The 22,654-nt window shown below is 41.0% G+C and overlaps 1 protein-coding gene across 6 annotated transcripts in view; it reads left to right on the top strand.

Annotated features, from left to right (window-relative positions):
• Positions 1 to 22,654, top strand: part of AKT3 (AKT serine/threonine kinase 3) — a 995,132-nt gene that overhangs the window by 413,246 nt on the left and 559,232 nt on the right. For 5 of the 6 annotated variants that reach the window (XM_053711160.1, XM_053711156.1, XM_053711157.1 and 2 more), the window contains exon 3: positions 2,102 to 2,227. In XM_053711160.1, the coding sequence (XP_053567135.1) occupies positions 2,102 to 2,227 (126 nt within the window). Of the gene's footprint in view, positions 1 to 2,101; positions 2,228 to 22,654 lie in introns of those variants that run through there. The other variant, XM_053711161.1, reaches the window with a different exon arrangement.

The following is a 22,654-nucleotide window of genomic DNA, read 5'->3' as shown; positions in this document are numbered from 1 at the left end:
CTTCATAGCACAGCCCTGCTTCCCTTTTTAAAAGGTAGCACCACATCAGCTTTACATTACCAGTCCTAGGGTAGTATATCTGAGGATAATGAGTCTTGACAAATTAAGAGTAGAGGTTTGGCTATAACAGTGCCAGTGTAAATTCCTGTAAAACCCTTGGATGTTTTCCATCTGGACCTAGATTTTTATTTGCCTTAATATTAAGTTTTTGTTCCTGATATCCTCTAGATATAACCCAGTTGATGGTATGGGCTTGTATGTTCTAGTTTGTTTCAAAGTATATCCCATTGGGTCCTCTCTTGTGTATAATGAAGAAAATAACTTGTTTACAGCGAATAAAAACTTCTTCCTATAAACAGAGGTGCAGTCGCTATTAAAGAGTAACAGACGTTCCTATTACAGTCAGGCCTTATAGAAATAATTTAAGGGATTCCTCTCATTGATGTAGACGTAGGCGCAACAGCTGAGGGATCTGTCTGTACTAAAGATGCTGCATATAATTACGCAGCAGAAAGTGCTGAGGCGTGAAAAGTCACAGCGTATCTGGGACTCAAAAATGGCACCGCCTTCACTGAGGGATTAAAGTGTAATATCACAGTCGTCACAGGCAGCATTATATACAGAGATGTGTGACATTAAATATGTATGCTTTAATGTGAACCATAAACACTTTAAATTCCTTGTAAACCCTATAATAAAGCACGGAAAAAGCTGTGATAAAACCTCTGATACATTTGAACATGGTTGATTAGAGGTCCTTAAAACTGTAAAAGCTCACAGACCAGTGTGCAAAGACCTCCTGCAATCAGAGATGCTGCCGCTAATAAAGGACACTAACCGGCATTCAGAAGCTAAACTATAAGCTTCATATGATAAAATGCCTTAAGGTACTCTATAGAGTCTGCCCCACAGATAATAATGAAAAAGACAAAAGTCCCCCATCCATAGACGTTAAACCCCCCTCATTTAGGCCACAAGCTATCAAGGGATAACTGAATCAAGGGACTTACCAGTCTTGCAGCTTTATCAGCAGCCCGTGGTCTGGCAGAAAAACTTCATCCTGACAGGGACCGTGGGCTTCCGCTGAAAGGGCAGGAATAGCTTCTTAGGTGTGTCAGAGAAACAAACTCTGGCAGGGACCTGTAGAAAAAGAAAGAACAGAATAACCAACTCTGGCTTTTTGCAGAAGGGTAGCAAAGTGTTAAAAGTAAAGCAAAGACTACCTTGCTACCTTCTAACTGCTAAAAGCCACCACTACTCTTACTAAAGAGATTGACGTGGACACAGCTAGACCCCAATCCATGCTTGCAGGGAAAAGTACCCATAAAAGGATTAAATATCTTCAGACATCGTCTTCGCACATCCTCCATTGACAGAGGCAAAGAGAATGACTGGGGATTATGGGTAAGGGAAGTTACACTTAAAGGGACAGTCAGTCCAAAAAAAAACTTTTTTGATTCAAATAGGGCATGATTCAAATAGAGCATGTAATTTTAAACAACTTTCCATTGTACTTTTATTTCCAGTTTTGATTTGTTCTCTTGGTATTCTTTGTTGAAAGCTAAACCTAGAAGGCTCATATGCTAATTTCTTAGACCTTGAAGGCTGCCTCTAATCTAAATGCATTTTGACAGTTTTTCACCACTAGAGGGCATTAGTTCATGTGTTTCATATAGATAACATTGAGCTCATGCACATGAATTTACCGAGGAGTGAGCACTGATACAAGGCAATTACAGAGGTAAAACTTGTATTATTATAACTGTATTGGTTATGCAAAACTGGAGAATGGGTAATTTAAGGTATTATCTATCTTTTAAAACAACAAAAACTCTGGTGTTGACTGTCCCTTTAACAGCTTTGCTGGGGTGTCCTTTGCCTCCTCCTACTGGCCAGGAGTTGAATATCCCACTAGTAATTGAAATGACATTGTGGATTCTCCATGCCATAGGAAAGAAATGTGATTTAGTACCTCTTTTACATTTAAAAAAAATGTTTGATGTTTTTGTTAAGCTGCTTCTGATTTTTAACAAGTGGAAAATTGTTTAGTGTTTAACAGTGAAATATAGTTCATTTAAAAATATTCTTTTTGTTTTTTTAGGGGAATATATAAAAAACTGGAGACCAAGATACTTTCTATTGAAAACAGACGGATCATTCATAGGATACAAGGAGAAGCCCCAAGATGTGGATTTACCTTACCCTCTAAACAATTTCTCTGTTGCAAGTAAGTCTCTTTTTGTAATATAGTCTTTCGCTATACTACGATCTGCTGAATGTGGTTTTTCTATTATAGCCTCGACCACTATTTTAACCCTTTGAGTGCTAATGATGGCTCTGAGCCGTCATTAGCACCAGAGTGAGAAACTCTGTGACGGCTCAGAGCCGTCATGAGCACTCTCCCACCTTGAGGGAGATCTGGGGGCTCCTTACTGCTCCTACCCCGGCGATCATGCCTGTAGAGTGACAGGCATCGCCGGGGCTTCACGTGATGTGCGGTGACGTCACGCGCAATTACGTGATGACGTCACCATGCAACTTTATTTATACTTAACAATGTTAAGTATAGGAGGAGGGGGCATGCTGCTTAGAAGCCTGTATCTCAGGCATCTAAGCAGCTACAGACCCCCAAGACCCATTGTTGGAAAGGTAATCACTTAACCTGTGTAAGTCTTGGGGGTCTGTAAAAAATAATAAACAAGTTAAAAAAATTTTTTTCAAAAATAAAAATAAATAAATAAAATATTAGCAGCCAAAGGGTTAAACGGACATAAAACGCAAATTGTTTTCTTTCACGATTTAGAAAGAGCATGCAATTCTAAACAACTTGTCAATGTATTTCTATTAACTAATGTGTTTCGTTCTTTTGGTATCCTTTGTCGAAACGCATATCTAAATAGCCTCAGTAGCTGCTGATTGGTGGCTGCCCATAGATGCCTTGTGATTGGCTCACCCATGTGCATTGCTATTTCTTCAACAAAAGAATTTTAAAGAATGAAGCAAATTAGATAATAGAAGTAAATTTGAATGTTGTTTAAAATTGTATTCTCTATCTGAATCATGAAAGAAAAATTTTGGGTTTCATGTCCCCTATATATAAACCCCTTAAATATAAACTATAAAGTCAGAACTGTAGACAACATGTACAGTTAGAAATGACTTTATAATCGTATCTAATGTAGTACTGAGGACTTTTTATGACCCGCCACTTTCTGGGAATTATATTTCATGCTTTTTTTCCCCTTTTAAAGAATTTACAGCATCAGTTGAGTATTTTGTTTTCACCTCCTTAACGTGACATGATACTCAAAAATTGATCTGTTCTTTCTAAAAGAGAATGTTTCAAAATGTGGTTTGTTTCTCCAACATTGGTGTGTCCGGTCCACGGCGTCATCCTTACTTGTGGGAATATCTCTTCCCCAACAGGAAATGGCAAAGAGTCCCAGCAAAGCTGGCCATATAGTCCCTCCTAGGCTCCGCCCACCCCAGTCATTCTCTTTGCCGTTGCACAGGCAACATCTCCACGGAGATGGTTAAGAGTATGTGGTGTTTAGTTGTAGTTTTTTATTCTACTATCAAGAGTTTGTTATTTTAAAATAGTGCTGGTATGTACTATTTACTCTGAAACAGAAAAAGATGAAGAATTCTGTTTGTGAGAGGAAGATGATTTTAGCAGACAGTAACTAAAATCCTTTGCTGTTTCCACATAGGACTGTTGAGATGAAGTAACTTCAGTTGGGGGAAACAGTTAGCAGACTTTTCTGCTTAAGGTATGACTAGCCATATTTCTAACAAGAATGTGTAATGCTGGAAGGCTGTCATTCCCCTCATGGGGACCGGTAAGCCATTTTCTTAGTCTCAAGCAGAATAAAGGGCTTAATATGGGCTATAAAACTGGTAGACACTTTTATGGGCAAAATCGATTGCTTTATTTGGGCATTTTATACATGTTTATGCTGGTTTTTCAGATTTATAAACTTGGGGAACGTTTTTTAACGTCAGGCACTATGTTAGACACCTTTTCCAGTCAGGAAGCGCCTTCCCAGTTGTAGGCTGAGCCTCATTTTCGCGCCATTACTGCGCAGTTGTTTTTGAGAGCAAGACATGCAGATGCATGTGTGAGGACCTGAAAATAGTTGGAAAAGTTCCTAGAAGGCGTCATTTGGTATCGTATTCCCCTCTGGGCTTGGTAGAGTCGCAGCAAAGGCTGTAGCTGGGACTGTAGAGGGGTTAAAACTGTAACCGGCTCCGGTTTCGTTATTTTAAGGGTTAAAGCTCTGAAAATTGGTGTGCTATACTTTTAATGCTTTAAGACACTGTGGTGAAATTTTGGTAAATTTTGAACAATTCCTTCATATTTTTTCACATATTCAGTAATAAAGTGTGCTCTGTTTAAAATTTAAAGAGACAGTAACGGTTTTGTTTTAAAACGGTTTTTGTGTTTTACTGACAAGTTTAAGCCTGTTTAACATGTCTGTGCCTTCAGATAAGCTATGTTCTATATGTATGAAAGTCAATGTGTCTCCCCCTTCTAAATTATGTGATAATTGTGCCAAAGCGTCCAAACAAAGTAAGGACAGTACTGTCACAGATAATGAAGTTGCCCAAGATGATTCTTCAGATGAAGGGAGTAGACATGGTTCTACATCATCTCCTTCTGTGTCTACACCAGTTTTGCCCACGCAGGAGGCCCCTAGTACTTCTAGCGCACCAATGCTTATTACCATGCAACAATTGACGGCTGTAATGGATAAGGGGGTGCAATATACAATATGTCGGGAAAACCAAACGCCTTGTTAGGGACAGAGCCCAGGAACACATTAGGGACATTGAAGACCCAGACATATTTACCCCAGTAGCAAGACACTTCAAGTCTGAACATTCCGGTAATGCTGCCCTTATGTTCATACAGGCAATTGACCATGTACCACCACATAAAAGGGGTGGTGATAGGATCCAAAGGCTGGACTATAAGGAAGCCCAATGGATCTTTCTACAGAATACAAGACATCCACATGGCATTAACAAAGAGAGTGATGTTAATTTTTTTATTTAATTTTTTCATTTAATTACCTTTAAAATTTATTTGAAAACTCTCTTTGTGTGCTGACATGTATTTGTCTGCCTAATAACAAATATCAGGGATGTAAATAAAACAAAATAGTTAATTGAACACCTAACTGCATCACATTACATAGAGGTTTACACTATTAACAACCAAAGAATAATTATATAAATATCAGTGTTTGAATAGCCAATATAACTTTAATTCCTTTTCTCCAACATAGGTGTGTCCGGTCCACGGCGTCATCCTTACTTGTGGGATATTCTCTTCCCCAACAGGAAATGGCAAAGAGCCCAGCAAAGCTGGTCACATGATCCCTCCTAGGCTCCGCCTACCCCAGTCATTCTCTTTGCCGTTGTACAGGCAACATCTCCACGGAGATGGCTTAGAGTTTTTTAGTGTTTAACTGTAGTTTTTATTATTCAATCAAGAGTTTGTTATTTTAAAATAGTGCTGGTATGTACTATTTACTCAGAAACAGAAAAGAGATGAAGATTTCTGTTTGTATGAGGAAAATGATTTTAGCACCGTAACTAAAATCCATGGCTGTTCCACACAGGACTGTTGAGAGCAATTAACTTCAGTTGGGGGAACAGTGTGCAGTCTCTTACTGCTTGAGGTATGACACATTCTAACAAGACGATGTAATGCTGGAAGCTGTCATTTTCCCTATGGGATCCGGTAAGCCATGTTTATTAAGATAGTAAATAAGGGCTTCACAAGGGCTTATTAAGACTGTAGACTTTTTCTGGGCTAAATCGATTCATTATTAACACATATTTAGCCTTGAGGAATCATTTATTCTGGGTATTTTGATATGATTACATCGGCAGGCACTGTTTTTGACACCTTATTCTTTAGGGGCTTTCCCTAATCATAGTCAGAGCCTCATTTTCGCGCCGGTATGGCGCACTTGTTTTTGAGGACAGCATGGCATGCAGCTGCATGTGTGTGGAGCTCTGTTACATAGAAAAGTCTTTCTGAAGGCATCATTTGGTATCGTATTCCCCTTTGGGCTTGGTTGGGTCTCAGCAAAGCAGATTCCAGGGACTGTAAAGGGGTTAAATATAAAAACGGCTCCGGTTCCGTTATTTTAAGGGTTAAAGCTTCCAAATTTGGTGTGCAATACTTTTAAGGCTTTAAGACACTGTGGTGAAATTTTGGTGAATTTTGAACAATTCCTTCATACTTTTTCGCAATTGCAGTAATAAAGTGTGTTTAGTTTAAAATTTAAAGTGACAGTAACGGTTTTATTTTAAAACGTTTTTTGTGCTTTGTTATCAAGTTTATGCCTGTTTAACATGTCTGAACTACCAGATAGATTGTGTTCTGACTGTGGGGAAACCAAGGTTCCTTCTCATTTAACTATATGTATTTTATGTCATAAAAAAAAAAAAAAAAAAAAAAAAAAAAAAAAATTTAGTAAAAATGATGCCCAAGATGATTCCTCAAGTGAGGGGAGTAAGCATGGTACTGCATCATCCCCTCCTTCGTCTACACCAGTCTTGCCCATACAGGAGGCCCCTAGTACATCTAGTGCGCCAATACTCCTTACTATGCAACATTTAACGGCTGTAATGGATAATTCTATCAAAAACATTTTAGCCAATATGCCCACTTATCAGCGAAAGCGCGACTGCTCTGTTTTAGAAAATTCTGTAGAGCATGAGAACGCTGATGATATGGTTCCTGAAGGGCCCCTACACCAGTCTGAGGGGGCCAGGGAGGTTTTGTCTGAGGGAGAAATTTCAGATTCAGGAAACATTTCTCAACAAGCTGAACCTGATGTGATTACTTTTAAATTTAAGTTGGAACATCTCCGCGCTCTGCTTAAGGAGGTGTTATCCAATTTGGATGATTGTGATTATCTGGTCATTCCAGAACCACTATGTAAAATGGAAAAGTTCTTAGAGGCCCCGGGCCCCCCGAAGCTTTTCCTATATCCAAGCGGGTGGCGTACATTGTTAGTAAAGAATGGGACAGGCCCGGTATACCTTTAGTACCTCCCCCCATATTTATAAAATTGTTTTCCTATAGTCGACCCCAGAAAGGACTGATGGCAGACAGTCCCCAAGGTCGAGGGGGCGGTTTCTACTCTACACAAGCGCGCCACTATACCCATAGAAGATAGTTGTGCTTTCCAAGATCCTATGGATAAAAAATTAGAAGGTCTGCTAAAGATGTTTGTTCAGCAAGGTTCCCTTCTACAACCAATTGCATGCATTGTCCTGTCACTGCAGCCGCGTGTTTCTAGTTTGATGAGCTAGGAAAGGCGATTATTAGTAATTCTTCTTCTTATGAGGAGATTATGGACAGAATTCGTGCTCTTAAATTGGCTAATTCTTTCACCCTAGACGCCACCTTGCAATTGGCTAGGTTAGCGGCGAAAAAATTCTGGGTTTGCTATTGTGGCGCAGAGCGCTTTGGTTAAAATCTTGGGCAGCGGATGCGTCTTCCAAGAACAAATTGCTTGACATTCCTTTCAAGGGGAAAAACACTCTTTGGCCCTGACTTGAAAGAGATTATCTCTGATATCACTGGGGGCAAGGGCCACGCCCTTCCTCAGGATAGGTCTTTTCAAGACCAAAAATAAACCTAAACGGATCAGCCCCAAGGGCTACGTCCTCTAAGCAGGAAGGTAATACTTCTCAAGCCAATCCAGCCTGGAGACTTATGCAAGGCTGGAACAAAGGAAAGCAGGCCAGGAAACCTGCCACTGCTACCAAGACAGCATGAAATGCGGGCCCCCGATCCGGGACCGGATCTGGTGGGGGGCAGACTCTCTCTCTTCGCTCAGGCTGGGGCAAGAGATGTTCTGGATCCTTGGGCGCTAGAAATAGTCTCCCAAGGTTATTCTCTGGAGTTCAAGGGGCTTCCTCCAAGGGGGAGGTTCCACAGGTCTCAGTTGTCTTCAGACCACATAAGAAGACAGGCATTCTTACATTGGGTAGAAGACCTGCTAAAAATGGGAGTGATTCATCCTGTTCCATTAGGAGAACAAGGGATGGGGTTCTACTCCAATCTGTTCATAGTTCCCAAAAAAGAGGGAACGTTCTGACCAATCTTAGATCTCAAGATCTTGAACAAGTTTCTCAAGGTTCCATCGTTCAAGATGGAAACCATTCGAACACTTCTTCCTTCCATCCAGGAAGGTCAATTCATGACCAAGGTGGATTTCAAGGATGCGTATCTACATATTCCTATCCACAAGGAACATCATCGGTTCCTAAGGTTTGCATTCCTGGACAAGCATTTCCAGTTCGTGGCGTTTTCTTTCGGATTAGCCACTGCTCCTAGGATTTTCTCATAGGTACTAGGGTCCCTTCTGGCGGTGCTAAGACCAAGGGGCATTGCTGTAGTACCTTACTTGGACGACATTCTGATTCGAGCGTCGTCCCTTCCTCAAGTAAAGGCTCACACGGACATTGTCCTGGCCTTTCTCAGATCTCACGGATGGAAAGTGAACGTGGAAAAGAGTTCTCTATCTCCGTCAACGAGGGTTCCCTTCTTGGGAACTATAATAGACTCCTTAGAAATGAGGATTTTTCTGACAGAAGCCAGAAAAACAAAACTTCTAGACTCTTGTCGGATACTTCATTCCGTTCCTCTTCCTTCCATAGCGCAGTGCATGGAAGTGATAGGTTTGATGGTAGCGGCAATGGACATAGTTCCTTTTGTGCGCATTCATCTAAGACCATTACAACTGTTCATGCTCAGTCAGTGGAATGGGGACTATTCAGACTTGTCTCCGAAGATACAAGTAAATCAGAGGACCAGAGACTCATTCCGTTGGTGGCTGTCCCTGGACAACCTGTCACAAGGGATGACCTTCCGCAGACCAGAGTGGGTCATTGTCACGACCGACGCCAGTCTGATGGGCTGGGGCGCGGTCTGGGGATCCCTGAAAGCTCAGGGTCTTTGGTCTCGGGTAGAATCTCTTCTACCGATAAATATTCTGGAACTGAGAGCGATATTCAATGCTCTCAAAGCTTGGCCTCAGCTAGCGAGGGCCAAGTTCATACATCAACCATCAGGGGGGAACAAGGAGTTCCCTAGCGATGGAAGAAGTGACCAAAATCATTCTATGGGCGGAGTCTCACTCCTGCCACCTGTCTGCTATCCACATCCCAGGAGTGGAAAATTGGGAAGTGGATTTTCTGAGTCGTCAGACATTGCATCCGGGGGAGTGGGAACTCCATCCGGAAATCTTTGCCCAAGTCACTCAACCGTGGGGCATTCCAGACATGGATCTGATGGCCTCTCGTCAGAACTTCAGAGTTCCTTACTACGGGTACAGATCCAGGGATCCCAAGGCGGCTCTAGTGGATGCACTAGTAGCACCTTGGACCTTCAAACTAGCTTATGTGTTCCCGCCGTTTCCTCTCATCCCCAGGCTGGTAGCCAGGATCACTCAGGAGAGGGCGTCGGTGATTTTGATAGCTCCTGCGTGGCCACGCAGGACTTGGTATGCAGATCTGGTGAATATGTCATCGGCTCCACCATGGAAGCTACCTTTGAGACGAGACCTTCTTGTTCTAGGTCCGTTCGACCCACTCCAGCTGACTGCTTGGAGATTGAACGCTTGATCTTATCAAAGCGAGGGTTCTCAGATTCTGTTATTAATACTCTTGTTCAGGCCTGAAAGCCTGTAACCAGAAAAATTACCACATAATTTGGTATATCTGTTGGTGTGAATCTGCAGGATTCCCTTGGGACAAGGTTAAGATTCCTAAGAGTCTATCCTTCCTTCGAGAAGGATTGGAAAAAGGATTATCTGCAAGTTCCTTGATGGGACAGATTTCTGCCTTGTCTGTGTTACTTCACAAAAAGCTGGCAGCTGTGCCAGATGTTCTAGCCTTTGTTCAGGCTCTGGTTAGAATCAAGCCTGTTTACAAAATTTTGACTCCTCCTTGGAGTCTCAACCTAGTTCTTTCAGTTCTTCAGGGGGTTCCGTTTGAACCCTTACATTCCATTGATATTAAGTTATTATCTTGGAAAGTTTTGTTTTTGGTTGCAATTTCTTCTGCTAGAAGAGTTTCAGAATTATCTGCTCTGCAGTGTTCTTCTCCTTATCTGGTGTTCCATGCAGATAAGGTGGTTTTGCGTACTAAACCTGGTTTTCTTCCAAAAGTTGTTTCTAACAAAAACATTAACCAGGAGATAGTTGTGCCTTCTTTGTGTCCTAATCCAGTTTCAAAGAAGGAACGTTTGTTGCACAACTTGGATGTAGTTCGTGCTCTCAAATTTTACTTAGCAGCTACTAAGGATTTCAGACAAACTTTGTCTTTGTTTGTTGTTTATTCTGGTAAACGGAGAGGTCAAAAAGCAACTTCTACCTCTCTCTCCTTCTGGATTAAAAGCATTATCCGATTGGCTTATGAGACTGCCGGACGGCAGCCTCCTGAAAGAATCACAGCTCACTCCACTAGGGCTGTGGCTTCCACATGGGCCTTCAAGAACGAGGCTTCTGTTGATCAGATATGTAAGGCAGCGACTTGGTCTTCACTGCACACTTTTTCTAAATTTTACAAATTTGATACTTTTGCTTCTTCTGAGGCTATTTTTGGGAGAAAGGTTTTGCAAGCCGTGGTGCCTTCCATTTAGGTGACCTGATTTGCTCCCTCCCTTCATCCGTGTCCTAAAGCTTTGGTATTGGTTCCCACAAGTAAGGATGACGCCGTGGACCGGACACACCTATGTTGGAGAAAACAGAATTTATGTTTACCTGATAAATTACTTTCTCCAACGGTGTGTCCGGTCCACGGCCCGCCCTGGTTTTTTTAATCAGGTCTGATAATTTATTTTCTTTAACTACAGTCACCACGGTAACATATGGTTTCTCCTATGCAAATATTCCTCCTTAACGTCGGTCGAATGACTGGGGTAGGCGGAGCCTAGGAGGGATCATGTGACCAGCTTTGCTGGGCTCTTTGCCATTTCCTGTTGGGGAAGAGAATATCCCACAAGTAAGGATGACGCCGTGGACCGGACACACCGTTGGAGAAAGTAATTTATCAGGTAAACATAAATTCTGTTTTCCTTCTTCAAATTTTGTAATACATTGGTAATATTAACAGTAAAAAGGGAAAACAAGGGACCATATTTATATATATATAGGCTTTATAAATAAACATACTTTCATTTAGGTTTATGTTTAGGTAACTTTCCTAATCATCACTGTTATCTTTATGTTAATATATCTGTAATCAGTGTTCCCTCTATTGTTCCCTCTATTGTGCCCTCTCAGCCTGACAATAATACGGTATATTTCAAAACTAATATGACATTAAGGGGTTAACTTTTTTGTTTTTAATTGAAGAGTGTTGTTCCTTTAAATAGGAGTAGCAGTGGCAGCAATAACATAGCAGTGAACAAGTGTGCTAAGACACACGAAACATGTCTGCTGTGCTGCACTGTTACCCCTTTATTGTCAGTGTAAGCGTTTGTTAGAGCTATGGCTCTTTTTTGCTTTTAAGTGTTTTTTGAATAAAGCCTTTTTACTTTTATTCACCTTTGTACTGTCCCCCATCTTTACTTGAGGACTTAGTAGGTTTGTAGCCCTGCAGCCGCAACAAACTCTTGTATACTGTGAATCACTATTGCGCCTTTGACAGAGGCGTGACGGCTGGGCTCCCTACTTCCGGAACCAACAGTGCTAGCTGCATGGAGGAGTAGTACGGATACTACACACAGACACGCCGAAGTGACGCTGCTCAGAAACGGACCATAACCCCCGCAGGAATGGTAAGCGCCACACTAGTGTACTTTCTATTTGTCTTTTCTGTCGTTTAGTGGTGGCCGCAAGACGCCGGAGGGGGTAAGGGTCGCATTTGAAGACTGAGCTGGATAAGCGTTTGTCGGATTGAGCGTGTAACAGGACGCCTAAGTAAGCAGCTTTCAATTTTATTACTCCGGGGGCAGTACATACATCAAAGTGACAGTACTATTTACTACATAACGGATTTTTGTTATAATATTTAGTAATCAGGCTTATTCTTTTTTGTGACACTTATTGCCTACAAAATCCAAAATAAATTACTGTATTACTATGACAGACACACAGGAGGGCTTTGTATTTACGAACTTGGAAGCAACTTTGCAAGCCTATGATGAGGATGTAGATAAAATCCTATTGGAAAATGATAATACGTTAGATGGGCTATTTTTTCAAATGGACGAATTAAGGAGAAAAGACATCAAACTGGACTTGGACATCAAAACTTTTCTTTTATATAAACGCCAAAAGAGAATTCCTAGGGGACTCAGAATAAGAAAATTCCCCTCCTTCCTAGTACATGACATGGACTTTATTAGAAAATGGAACCAAATCCTGGATGCATGTTCTTTTGCCCTGATGGAACTGTTAATAGAATTTAAAAAAGAACAAAGGAAGGAGTCTATAGACTTTATTAAAACAGTACAGAAAGATCTACAACAGTTCCAAAATGACAAAGACTTTAAATCCTATGATAATAAGTTTGAAGCCAATATGGCAAAATTTACAAAGGATTTATGGGAGTTCAAGAAACAAAAATTGTCAAGGGATAAGAGGGATTATGAGTTTAACAAAGTTTATAGATGGCAGAGTGGTGTGAGAGGTCAACGTCCTACGTATAGTTTTCACAAAAATAAAACTGATATTCAGCCAAAAAAAGGCACAGGTAAAAAAGTACAATTTGTGGAAACTGAATACGATGTTGACACCTCAGAGCACGATTCCAATGAAGAACTAATGATCACAGAATCAGTGTCAGTATTAGATGTACCAACAGATAACAGTGACAATGTGTCAAAAAACGAACAGCGCACAGGGACAAAATCAAAAATAAAAAAACCAGAAGGGGCAGTAGGGGGAGACGTAAACAGAAGAAAGGGAAGGGGAATCAGATACCAGACACGAAACCAACAGAGGAAATATATATAAAAAATGTAATAAACTTATCTGATTATGATTTAACAGCCACTGAGATAGAGGTTATGGGTCTAGGACTGGGGTTTGCACCCACGACTCACTTTGACCTGTTCGGCACTGTCCATGACGTTAATAAATTTGTGAGAAAACTCACTTTTAAAAAATCATTTTAGTCGGGACAGTGCCGAACAGGAACAAACAGCCACGGCAGAGGCGGAACAAACTGAAAACCAAACTGACTCTTTGATTGACACCCGTAAACTCCCTTTCAGTGAACAATGTTCTGTTTTCGATCTCACCACTATGCTCAATACAGATATATCAGAGCAACACACAGCGGCTGTTCCACACTTTAGGCCTAGTATGACAAAAAGCAAATTCTATCCTATAAACAGCAGAAGTCAAGGCATTGATGTATTCCAACGCACAGTAGAACACAAATTAAAACAACTATGTGATAAAATACAGAGAGAGAAAACTAGCAAAAATAAGGAAAGATATTTGCATAACCTAACCAAAGAACAAAATCTAGCCCTCAAATCTCTAAAAAACAACAGGCAGATAGTGATCAAGGAATCTGACAAAGGAGGGAATGTAGTGATAATGAATCGTGACTACTATACCAAAGAGGCTTACAGACAATTAAATGAGGAAGATGTCTACACAAAACTAACATTTAACCCTACAAAGAAATTTAGGGATAAATTAGAGGATATTTTAACCCTGGGTAAACAAGTAGGAGCTTTTTCAGAGTCATTTTTTGAAACATTACTACCATCCACACCTTATACTCCAATTTTTTATTTTGTACCAAAATTACACAAGGACAGCAAAGAGCCACCAGGCCGACCAATCATCTCAGGGGTGGGTTCGTTACTTGAACCCCTGTCTGAGTTGGTAGACTCGTATCTCCAACCTTTAGTTGGAAACCTGATGAGTTATATCAAGGACTCCACGGATGTCCTTCAACATATGAACAACTTAACATGGAAAGAAACATATTGTCTAATGACAATAGATGTCACTGCATTGTATACCTCTATCCCACACCACCCGGGGTTGGAGGCTCTGTCATATTTTTTGAATAATTTTTCTAATTATAATAAAGATATTGTTTATTTTCTTTTGACGGCAGTAGAATTTCTTTTAACACACAATTATTTTCTTTTTGAGGGACATTGCTATCTTCAGAGACGTGGTACGGCCATGGGGGCAAAGTTTGCCCCCTCCTACGCCAACCTCTATATGGGGTGGTGGGAGGCCGCCCACGTCTATGGAGATAGCAACCCTCACAAGGAACATATAATTTTTTATGGCAGATACATTGACGACTTGCTGGTGGTGTGGGATGGAGATGTGGAACTTGCAAGAGATTTTGTTAGCAACATTAACATTAACAATATTAACCTCAAATTTACTTCACATCTTAGTCTTGATCATATAGAGTTTCTAGATGTAGACATCACAGTGGATACAGTACAACAAACTGTTAACACTTCAGTATATAGAAAACCCACAGGAGGTAATACTATACTAAATTACAAATCTAGTCACCCACAACATGTTAAAAAAGGAATTCCTAAGGGACAGTATATTAGGACCAAGAGACTTTGCTCAGACAGACAAACCTTTGAAAAACAATGCCAAATATTAGAAGACAGGCTCTTGCAAAGAAACTATCCACTGCCATTGCTGAAAAAAACTAAGGAAGATGTGGAAAAAATTCCCAGGGAAAATCTTTTGATATATAAGCGTAAAACTAATAAACAAAGTTTCAACAAACAAAATAAACAAAGGGAGAGTAAACTAGTGTTCAGTACTCCTTATAGTTTGGAATATCACAAAATTTGTGATATTATTAAACAATCTTTACCAATACTTGCAACAGACACAAGCTTAGAACATATAGCAGTAGAGGGGTGTAGATATGTGGCAAGAAAAAGTAAGACAATTGGCAACATAATAGCACCATCTGACTTAGCAAGTGTAAACACTCGTACTTGGCTCCCACAAAGATTTGGTTTTTTCAAGTGCAGGGCACAAAAGTGCAAAACCTGCAGTCATGTAGTGGAAGGAATGAACTTTACTTCCACAACAACAAACCGTACATATAACATTAGATATAATCTAAACTGTAAATCGAATCATGTCATCTATTTATTGACCTGCAGGGGGTGCAATATACAATATGTCGGGAAAACCAAACGCCTTGTTAGGGACAGAGCCCAGGAACACATTAGGGACATTGAAGACCCAGACATATTTACCCCAGTAGCAAGACACTTCAAGTCTGAACATTCCGGTAATGCTGCCCTTATGTTCATACAGGCAATTGACCATGTACCACCACATAAAAGGGGTGGTGATAGGATCCAAAGGCTGGACTATAAGGAAGCCCAATGGATCTTTCTACTGAATACAAGACATCCACATGGCATTAACAAAGAGAGTGATGTTAATTTTTTTATTTAATTTTTTCATTTAATTACCTTTAAAATTTATTTGAAAACTCTCTTTGTGTGCTGACATGTATTTGTCTGCCTAATAACAAATATCAGGGATGTAAATAAAACAAAATAGTTAATTGAACACCTAACTGCATCACATTACATAGAGGTTTACACTATTAACAACCAAAGAATAATTATATAAATATCAGTGTTTGAATAGCCAATATAACTTTAATTCCTTTTCCTTCTTCAAATTTTGTAATACATTGGTAATATTAACAGTAAAAAGGGAAAACAAGGGACCATATTTATATATATATAGGCTTTATAAATAAACATACTTTCATTTAGGTTTATGTTTAGGTAACTTTCCTAATCATCACTGTTATCTTTATGTTAATATATCTGTAATCAGTGTTCCCTCTATTGTTCCCTCTATTGTGCCCTCTCAGCCTGACAATAATACGGTATATTTCAAAACTAATATGACATTAAGGGGTTAACTTTTTTGTTTTTAATTGAAGAGTGTTGTTCCTTTAAATAGGAGTAGCAGTGGCAGCAATAACATAGCAGTGAACAAGTGTGCTAAGACACACGAAACATGTCTGCTGTGCTGCACTGTTACCCCTTTATTGTCAGTGTAAGCGTTTGTTAGAGCTATGGCTCTTTTTTGCTTTTAAGTGTTTTTTGAATAAAGCCTTTTTACTTTTATTCACCTTTGTACTGTCCCCCATCTTTACTTGAGGACTTAGTAGGTTTGTAGCCCTGCAGCCGCAACAAACTCTTGTATACTGTAATGGATAACTCCATAGCAAATATTTTATCCAAAATGCCTGCATATCAGAGAAAGCGCGATTGCTCTGTTTTAAACACTGAAGAGCAGGAGGGCGCTGATGATAATTGTTCTGTCATACCCTCACACCAATCTGAAGGGGCCATGAGGGAGGTTTTGTCAGATGGGGAAATTTCAGATTCAGGAAAAATTTCCCAACAGGCTGAACCTGATGTTGTGACATTTAAATTTAAATTAGAACATCTCCGCGCACTGCTTAAGGAGGTGTTATCTACTCTGGATGATTGTGACAACCTGGTCATTCCAGAAAAATTATGCAAGATGGACAAGTTCCTAGAGGTTCCGGTGCACCCCGACGCTTTTCCTATACCCAAGCGGGTGGCGGACATAGTGAATAAGGAATGGGAGAAGCCCGGCATACCTTTTGTTCCCCCTCCTATATTTAAGAAATTATTTCCTATGGTCGACCCCAGAAAGGACTTATGGCAGACAGTCCCTAAGGTCGAGGGGGCAGTTTCTACTCTAAACAAGCGCACTACTATTCCTATCGAGGATAATTGTGCTTTCAAAGATCCTATGGATAAAAAATTGGAGGGTTTGCTTAAAAAGATTTTTATACAGCAAGGTTACCTTCTTCAACCCATTGCGTGCACTGTTCCTGTCACTACAGCAGCGTGGTTCTGGTTCGAGGAACTAGAAAAGTCGCTCAGTAGAGAGACTCCATATGAGGAGGTTATGGACAGAGTTCACGCACTTAAGTTGGCTAACTCCTTTATTTTAGATGCCGCTTTGCAAATAGCTAGATTAGCGGCGAAAAATTCAGGGTTTGCAATTGTGGCGCGCAGAGCGCTTTGGCTAAAGTCTTGGTCAGCGGATGTATCATCCAAGACAAAATTGCTTAATATCCCCTTCAAGGGTAAAACTCTCTTTGGGCCAGAATTGAAAGAGATTATCTCAGACATCACTGGGGGAAAGGGCCACGCCCTTCCACAAGATAGGCCTTTCAAAGCCAAGAATAAGTCTAATTTTCGTTCCTTTCGTAATTTCAGGAACAGACCGGGCTCTAATTCTGCATCCTCTAAGCAAGAGGGTAATGCCTCACAGACCAAACCAGCCTGGAAACCGATGCAAGGCTGGAACAAGGGTAAGCAGACCAAGAAGCCTGCCGCTGCTAACAAAACAGCATGAAGGAGTAGCCCCCGATCCGGGACCGGATCTAGTGGGGGGCAGACTCTCTCTCTTTGCTCAGGCTTGGGCAAGAGATGTTCAGGATCCCTGGACGCTAGAAATAGTTTCTCAGGGTTATCTTCTGGAATTCAAGGAACTACCCCCAAGGGGAAGGTTCCACATGTCTCACTTATCCTCAAACCAAATAAAGAGACAGGCATTCTTACATTGTGTAGAAGACCTGTTAAAGATGGGGGTGATACACCCAGTTCCAACGACGGAACAAGGAATGGGATTTTACTCTAATCTGTTTGTAGTTCCCAAAAAAGAGGGAACTTTCAGACCAATCCTGGATTTAAAGATCCTAAACAAATTTCTCAGAGTACCATCGTTCTAGATGGAAACCATTCGAACGATTCTACCCACGATTCAGGAAGGTCAATTTATGACTACCGTGGATCTAAAGGATGCGTATCTACATATCCCTATCCACAAAGAACATCATCAGTTCCTAAGGTTCGCCTTTCTGGACAAACATTACTAGTTTGTGGCACTCCCATTCGGGTTAGCCACTGCTCCAAGGATTTTCACAAAGGTACTCGGATCCCTTCTAGCGGTTCTAAGACCAAGGGGCATTGCAGTAGTACCATACTTGGACGACATTCTAGTACAAGCGTCGTCTCTTTCAAAGGCAAAGGCTCACTCAGACATCGTTCTCGCCTTTCTCAGATCTCACGGATGGAAGGTGAACATAGAAAAAAGTTCCCTGTCTCCGTCGACAAGAGTTCCCTTCTTGGGAACAATAATAGATTCCTTAGAAATGAGGATTTTCTTGACAGAAGTCAGAAAGTCAAAACTTCTAAACGCTTGTCAAGTTCTTCATTCTATTCCTCGTCCTTCCGTAGCTCAGTGCCTGGAAGTAGTAGGTTTGATGGTTGCGGCAATGGACATAGTTCCTTTTGCGCGAATTCATCTAAGACCATTACAACTGTGCATGCTGAAACAGTGGAATGGGGACTATACAGACTTGTCTCCAGTGATTCAAGTAGATCAGAAGACCAGAGACTCACTCCAGTGGTGGCTAACCCAGGATCACCTATCCCAGGGAATGAGCTTCCGCAGTCCAGAGTGGGTCATCGTCACGACCGACGCCAGCCTAGTGGGCTGGGGCGCGGTCTGGGAATCCCTGAAAGCTCAGGAAGAGTCTCTTCTCCAGATAAACATTCTGGAACTAAGAGCGGTATTCAATGCTCTCAGGGCTTGGCCTCAGCTAGCAAAGGCCAGATTCATAAGATTCCAATCAGACAACATGACGACTGTTGCGTATCTCAATCATCAGGGGGGAACAAGGAGTTCCCTGGCGATGAAAGAAGTGACCAAAATAATACAATGGGCGGAGAAGCACTCCTGCCACCTATCTGCGATCCACATTCCAGGTGTGGAAAACTGGGAAGCGGATTATTTGAGTCGTCAGACATTCCATCCGGGGGAGTGGGAACTCCACCCGGAGATCTTTGCCCAGTTGACGCAACTATGGGGCATTCCAGATATGGATCTGATGGCGTCTCGTCAGAACTTCAAGGTTCCTTGCTACGGGTCCAGATCCAGGGATCCCAAGGCGACTCTAGTGGATGCACTAGTAGCGCCTTGGACCTTCAACCTAGCTTATGTGTTTCCACCGTTTCCTCTCATTCCCAGGCTGGTAGCCAGGATCAAACAGGAGAGGGCCTCGGTGATCTTGATAGCTCCTGCGTGGCCACGCAGGACTTGGTATGCAGACCTGGTGAATATGTCATCGGTTCCACCATGGAAGCTACCTTTGAGACAGGACCTTCTTGTTCAGGGTCCATTCGAACATCCAAATCTGGTCTCCCTCCAGCTGACGGCTTGGAGATTGAACGCTTGATTCTATCAAAGCGTGGGTTTTCAGATTCCGTGATAGATACTCTTGTTCAAGCCAGAAAACCGGTAACTAGAAAGTTTTACCATAAAATATGGAAAAGATATATCTGCTGGTGTGAATCCAAGGGATTCCCATGGAATAAGATAAAGATTCCTAGGATTCTTTCCTTTCTACAAGAAGGTTTGGATAAAGGATTATCTGCGAGTTCTCTAAAGGGACAGATTTCTGCTTTATCTGGCCTACTACACAAACGACTGGCAGTTGTGCCAGATGTTCAAGCATTTGTTCAGGCTCTGGTTAGGATCAAGCCTGTTTACAGACCTTTGACTCCTCCCTGGAGTTTAAATCTAGTTCTTTCAGTTCTTCAAGGGGTTCCGTTTGAACCTTTACATTCCATAGATATTAAGTTGTTATCTTGGAAAGTTTTGTTTTTGGTTGCTATTTCTTCTGCTAGAAGAGTTTCTGAGTTATCTGCTCTACAGTGTACTCCACCCTATCTGGTGTTCCATTCAGATAAGGTTGTTCTGCGTACTAAGCCTGGTTTTCTACCAAAGGTTGTTTCCAACAAAAATATTAATCAGGAGATAGTTGTACCTTCTTTGTGTCCGAATCCAGTTTCAAAGAAGGAACGTTTGCTACACAATTTAGATGTAGTCCGTGCTCTAAAGTTCTACTTAGAAGCTACAAAAGAGTTCAGACAAACTTCTTCTCTGTTTGTTGTCTATTCTGGTAAAAGGAGAGGTCAAAAAGCAACTTCTACCTCTCTTTCCTTTTGGCTTAAAAGCATCATCCGATTGGCTTATGAGACTGCCGGACGGCAGCCTCCTGAAAGAATCACAGCTCACTCCACTAGGGCTGTAGCTTCCACATGGGCCTTCAAGAACGAGGCTTCTGTCGATCAGATATGTAAGGCAGCGACTTGGTCTTCACTGCACACTTTTGCCAAATTTTACAAATTTGATACTTTTGCTTCTTCGGAGGCTATTTTTGGGAGAAAGGTTTTGCAAGCCGTGGTGCCTTCCGTTTAGGTGACCTGATTTGCTCCCTCCCTTCATCCGTGTCCTAAAGCTTTGGTATTGGTTCCCACAAGTAAGGATGACGCCGTGGACCGGACACACCAATGTTGGAGAAAACAGAATTTATGCTTACCTGATAAATTACTTTCTCCAACGGTGTGTCCGGTCCACGGCCCGCCCTGGTTTTTTAATCAGGTCCGATGAATTATTTTCTTTAACTACAGTCACCATGACACCCTATGGTTTCTCCTATTTTTTCCTCCTGTCCGTCGGTCGAATGACTGGGGTGGGCGGAGCCTAGTAGGGACTATATGGCCAGCTTTGCTGGGACTCTTTGCCATTTCCTGTTGGGGAAGAGATATTCCCACAAGTAAGGATGACGCCGTGGACCGGACACACCGTTGGAGAAAGTAATTTATCAGGTAAGCATAAATTCTGTTTTTGTGAAAAACAGATCTTCCTGAGTTAAATAAATTATTTTTTATGTGGGAGTTGTCCCTGTCAGCCAGTAAGCAGCAGTGTCCAGGAATTTAGGTGTACATGATCATGCAATTTCTATTAGTTTTATCTTAAATGGAATTGAAACTCAACATTTTTGATTCATTATTCAGATACAGCACTTTTATTTATTTCTGTTATCAAATTTACTTTATTATTATTATTATCGAAGCAAATTTAATAATGAAAGTAAATTTTAAACTTTTTAAAATTGTATTCTCTGTCTGAATCACAAAATACCCCTTAAATTCAGACTTTTACAGAACCATTTGTTAGGAAAAAATATTTTAATTTGTATTTTAAAAATTAGTAATATGCCACTTTAATGAGTAAATATTTATTTGGGTTTCAACTAAAAAAAAAAAAAAAACCCAACAAAGTAGATAGAATTAAGCCTACAATAGAAAATGTCAAGTTAATGCACCCATTTTGATTTACATATCAAAATTATCCCTAAGCAAAATGACAGATATGGTAGGCTGTATGAAAAAAGTATTATAATCTATGTTAGGTGGGAATGTTTATGTGTTTGTTAATCTTTATGTAGATTTAGATTACTACGACTTCCAAAATTATTATTCGAAAGCCACTATAAGGGGCCGAATTATCAAGCTCCGAGCTTGATGCCCCTGTTTCCGCATCGGAAACAGTGGTTATAAAACAGCGGTCTTAATCACTGCTCCATAACTGATCTGCCTGCTCTGAGGCTGCTTTCTGCAATCCACACGATCCTATACGATTGGGCTGAATGACCCCCTCTGCAAGTGACCGCGAATCACAGGGGGCGGCATTGTACAAGCAGTTCTGGTGAACTGCTTGTGCAATATTAAATGCCGTCAGCATATGCTGTCGGACATGATACGCTACAGCGGCGGAATCTGTTGGCGCTCTACAAATACCTGATGATAATAATAATAATAATAATAAATTGGCCCCTAAGAGTAATCTAGGCCTATTTCTCTTGCAAGGTGTATCCAGTCCATGGATTCATCCTTACTTGTGGGATATTCTCATTCCCTACAGGAAGTGGCAAAGAGAACACACAGCAGAGCTGTCCATATAGCTCCCCCTCAGGCTCCGCCCCCCAGTCATTCTCTTTGCCGCTCTAACAAGTAGCATCTCCACGGGAGGGTAAAGTGAATGTGGTGTTAGATATGTAGTTTTTTATATCTTCAATCAAAAGTTTGTTATTTCTCTTGTTAAGTGTATTCAGTCCACGGGTCATCCATTACTTATGGGATATATTCCCTTCCCAACAGGAAGTTGCAAGAGGATCACCCAAAGCAGAGCTGCTATATAACTCCTCCCCTCACATGTCATATCCAGTCATTCTCTTGCAACCCTCAACATAGTAGGAGGTCGTGAGAGGAGTGTGGTGTTTTATACTTAATTATTTCTTCAATCAAAAGTTTGTTATTTTTAAATGGCACCGGAGTGTGCTGTTTTTCTCAGGCAGTATTTGGAAGAAGAATCTGCCTGCGTTTTCTATGATCTTAGCAGAAGTAACTAAGATCCACTGGCTGTTCTCGCACATTCTGAGGAGTGAGGTAACTTCAGAAAGGGAATAGCGTGCGGGGTCTCCTGCAAATGAGGTATGTGCAGTAAAATATTTTTCTAAGGAATGGAATTGACTAAGAAAATACTGTTTATACCGAAGTAATGTAAGTACAGCCTTAAATGCAGTGGTAGCGACTGGTATCAGGCTGATTAAATGTATGTGCAGTTATGTAATTTTCTAAGGAATGGAATTTGACTAAGAAATTGCTGCTAATACTGAAAGTAATGTAATGAGCCTTAACTGCAGAAGCGACTGGTAGCAGGCTTATAAATAACAATACATACTCTTTAAA

This window comes from Bombina bombina, chromosome 4 (genome assembly GCF_027579735.1).
Source record: "Bombina bombina isolate aBomBom1 chromosome 4, aBomBom1.pri, whole genome shotgun sequence".
Classification (NCBI taxonomy): Eukaryota; Metazoa; Chordata; class Amphibia; order Anura; family Bombinatoridae; genus Bombina; species Bombina bombina.
The sequence above is the reverse complement of the archived record's forward strand: the minus strand, read 5'-3'. Positions and strand labels throughout refer to the sequence as shown.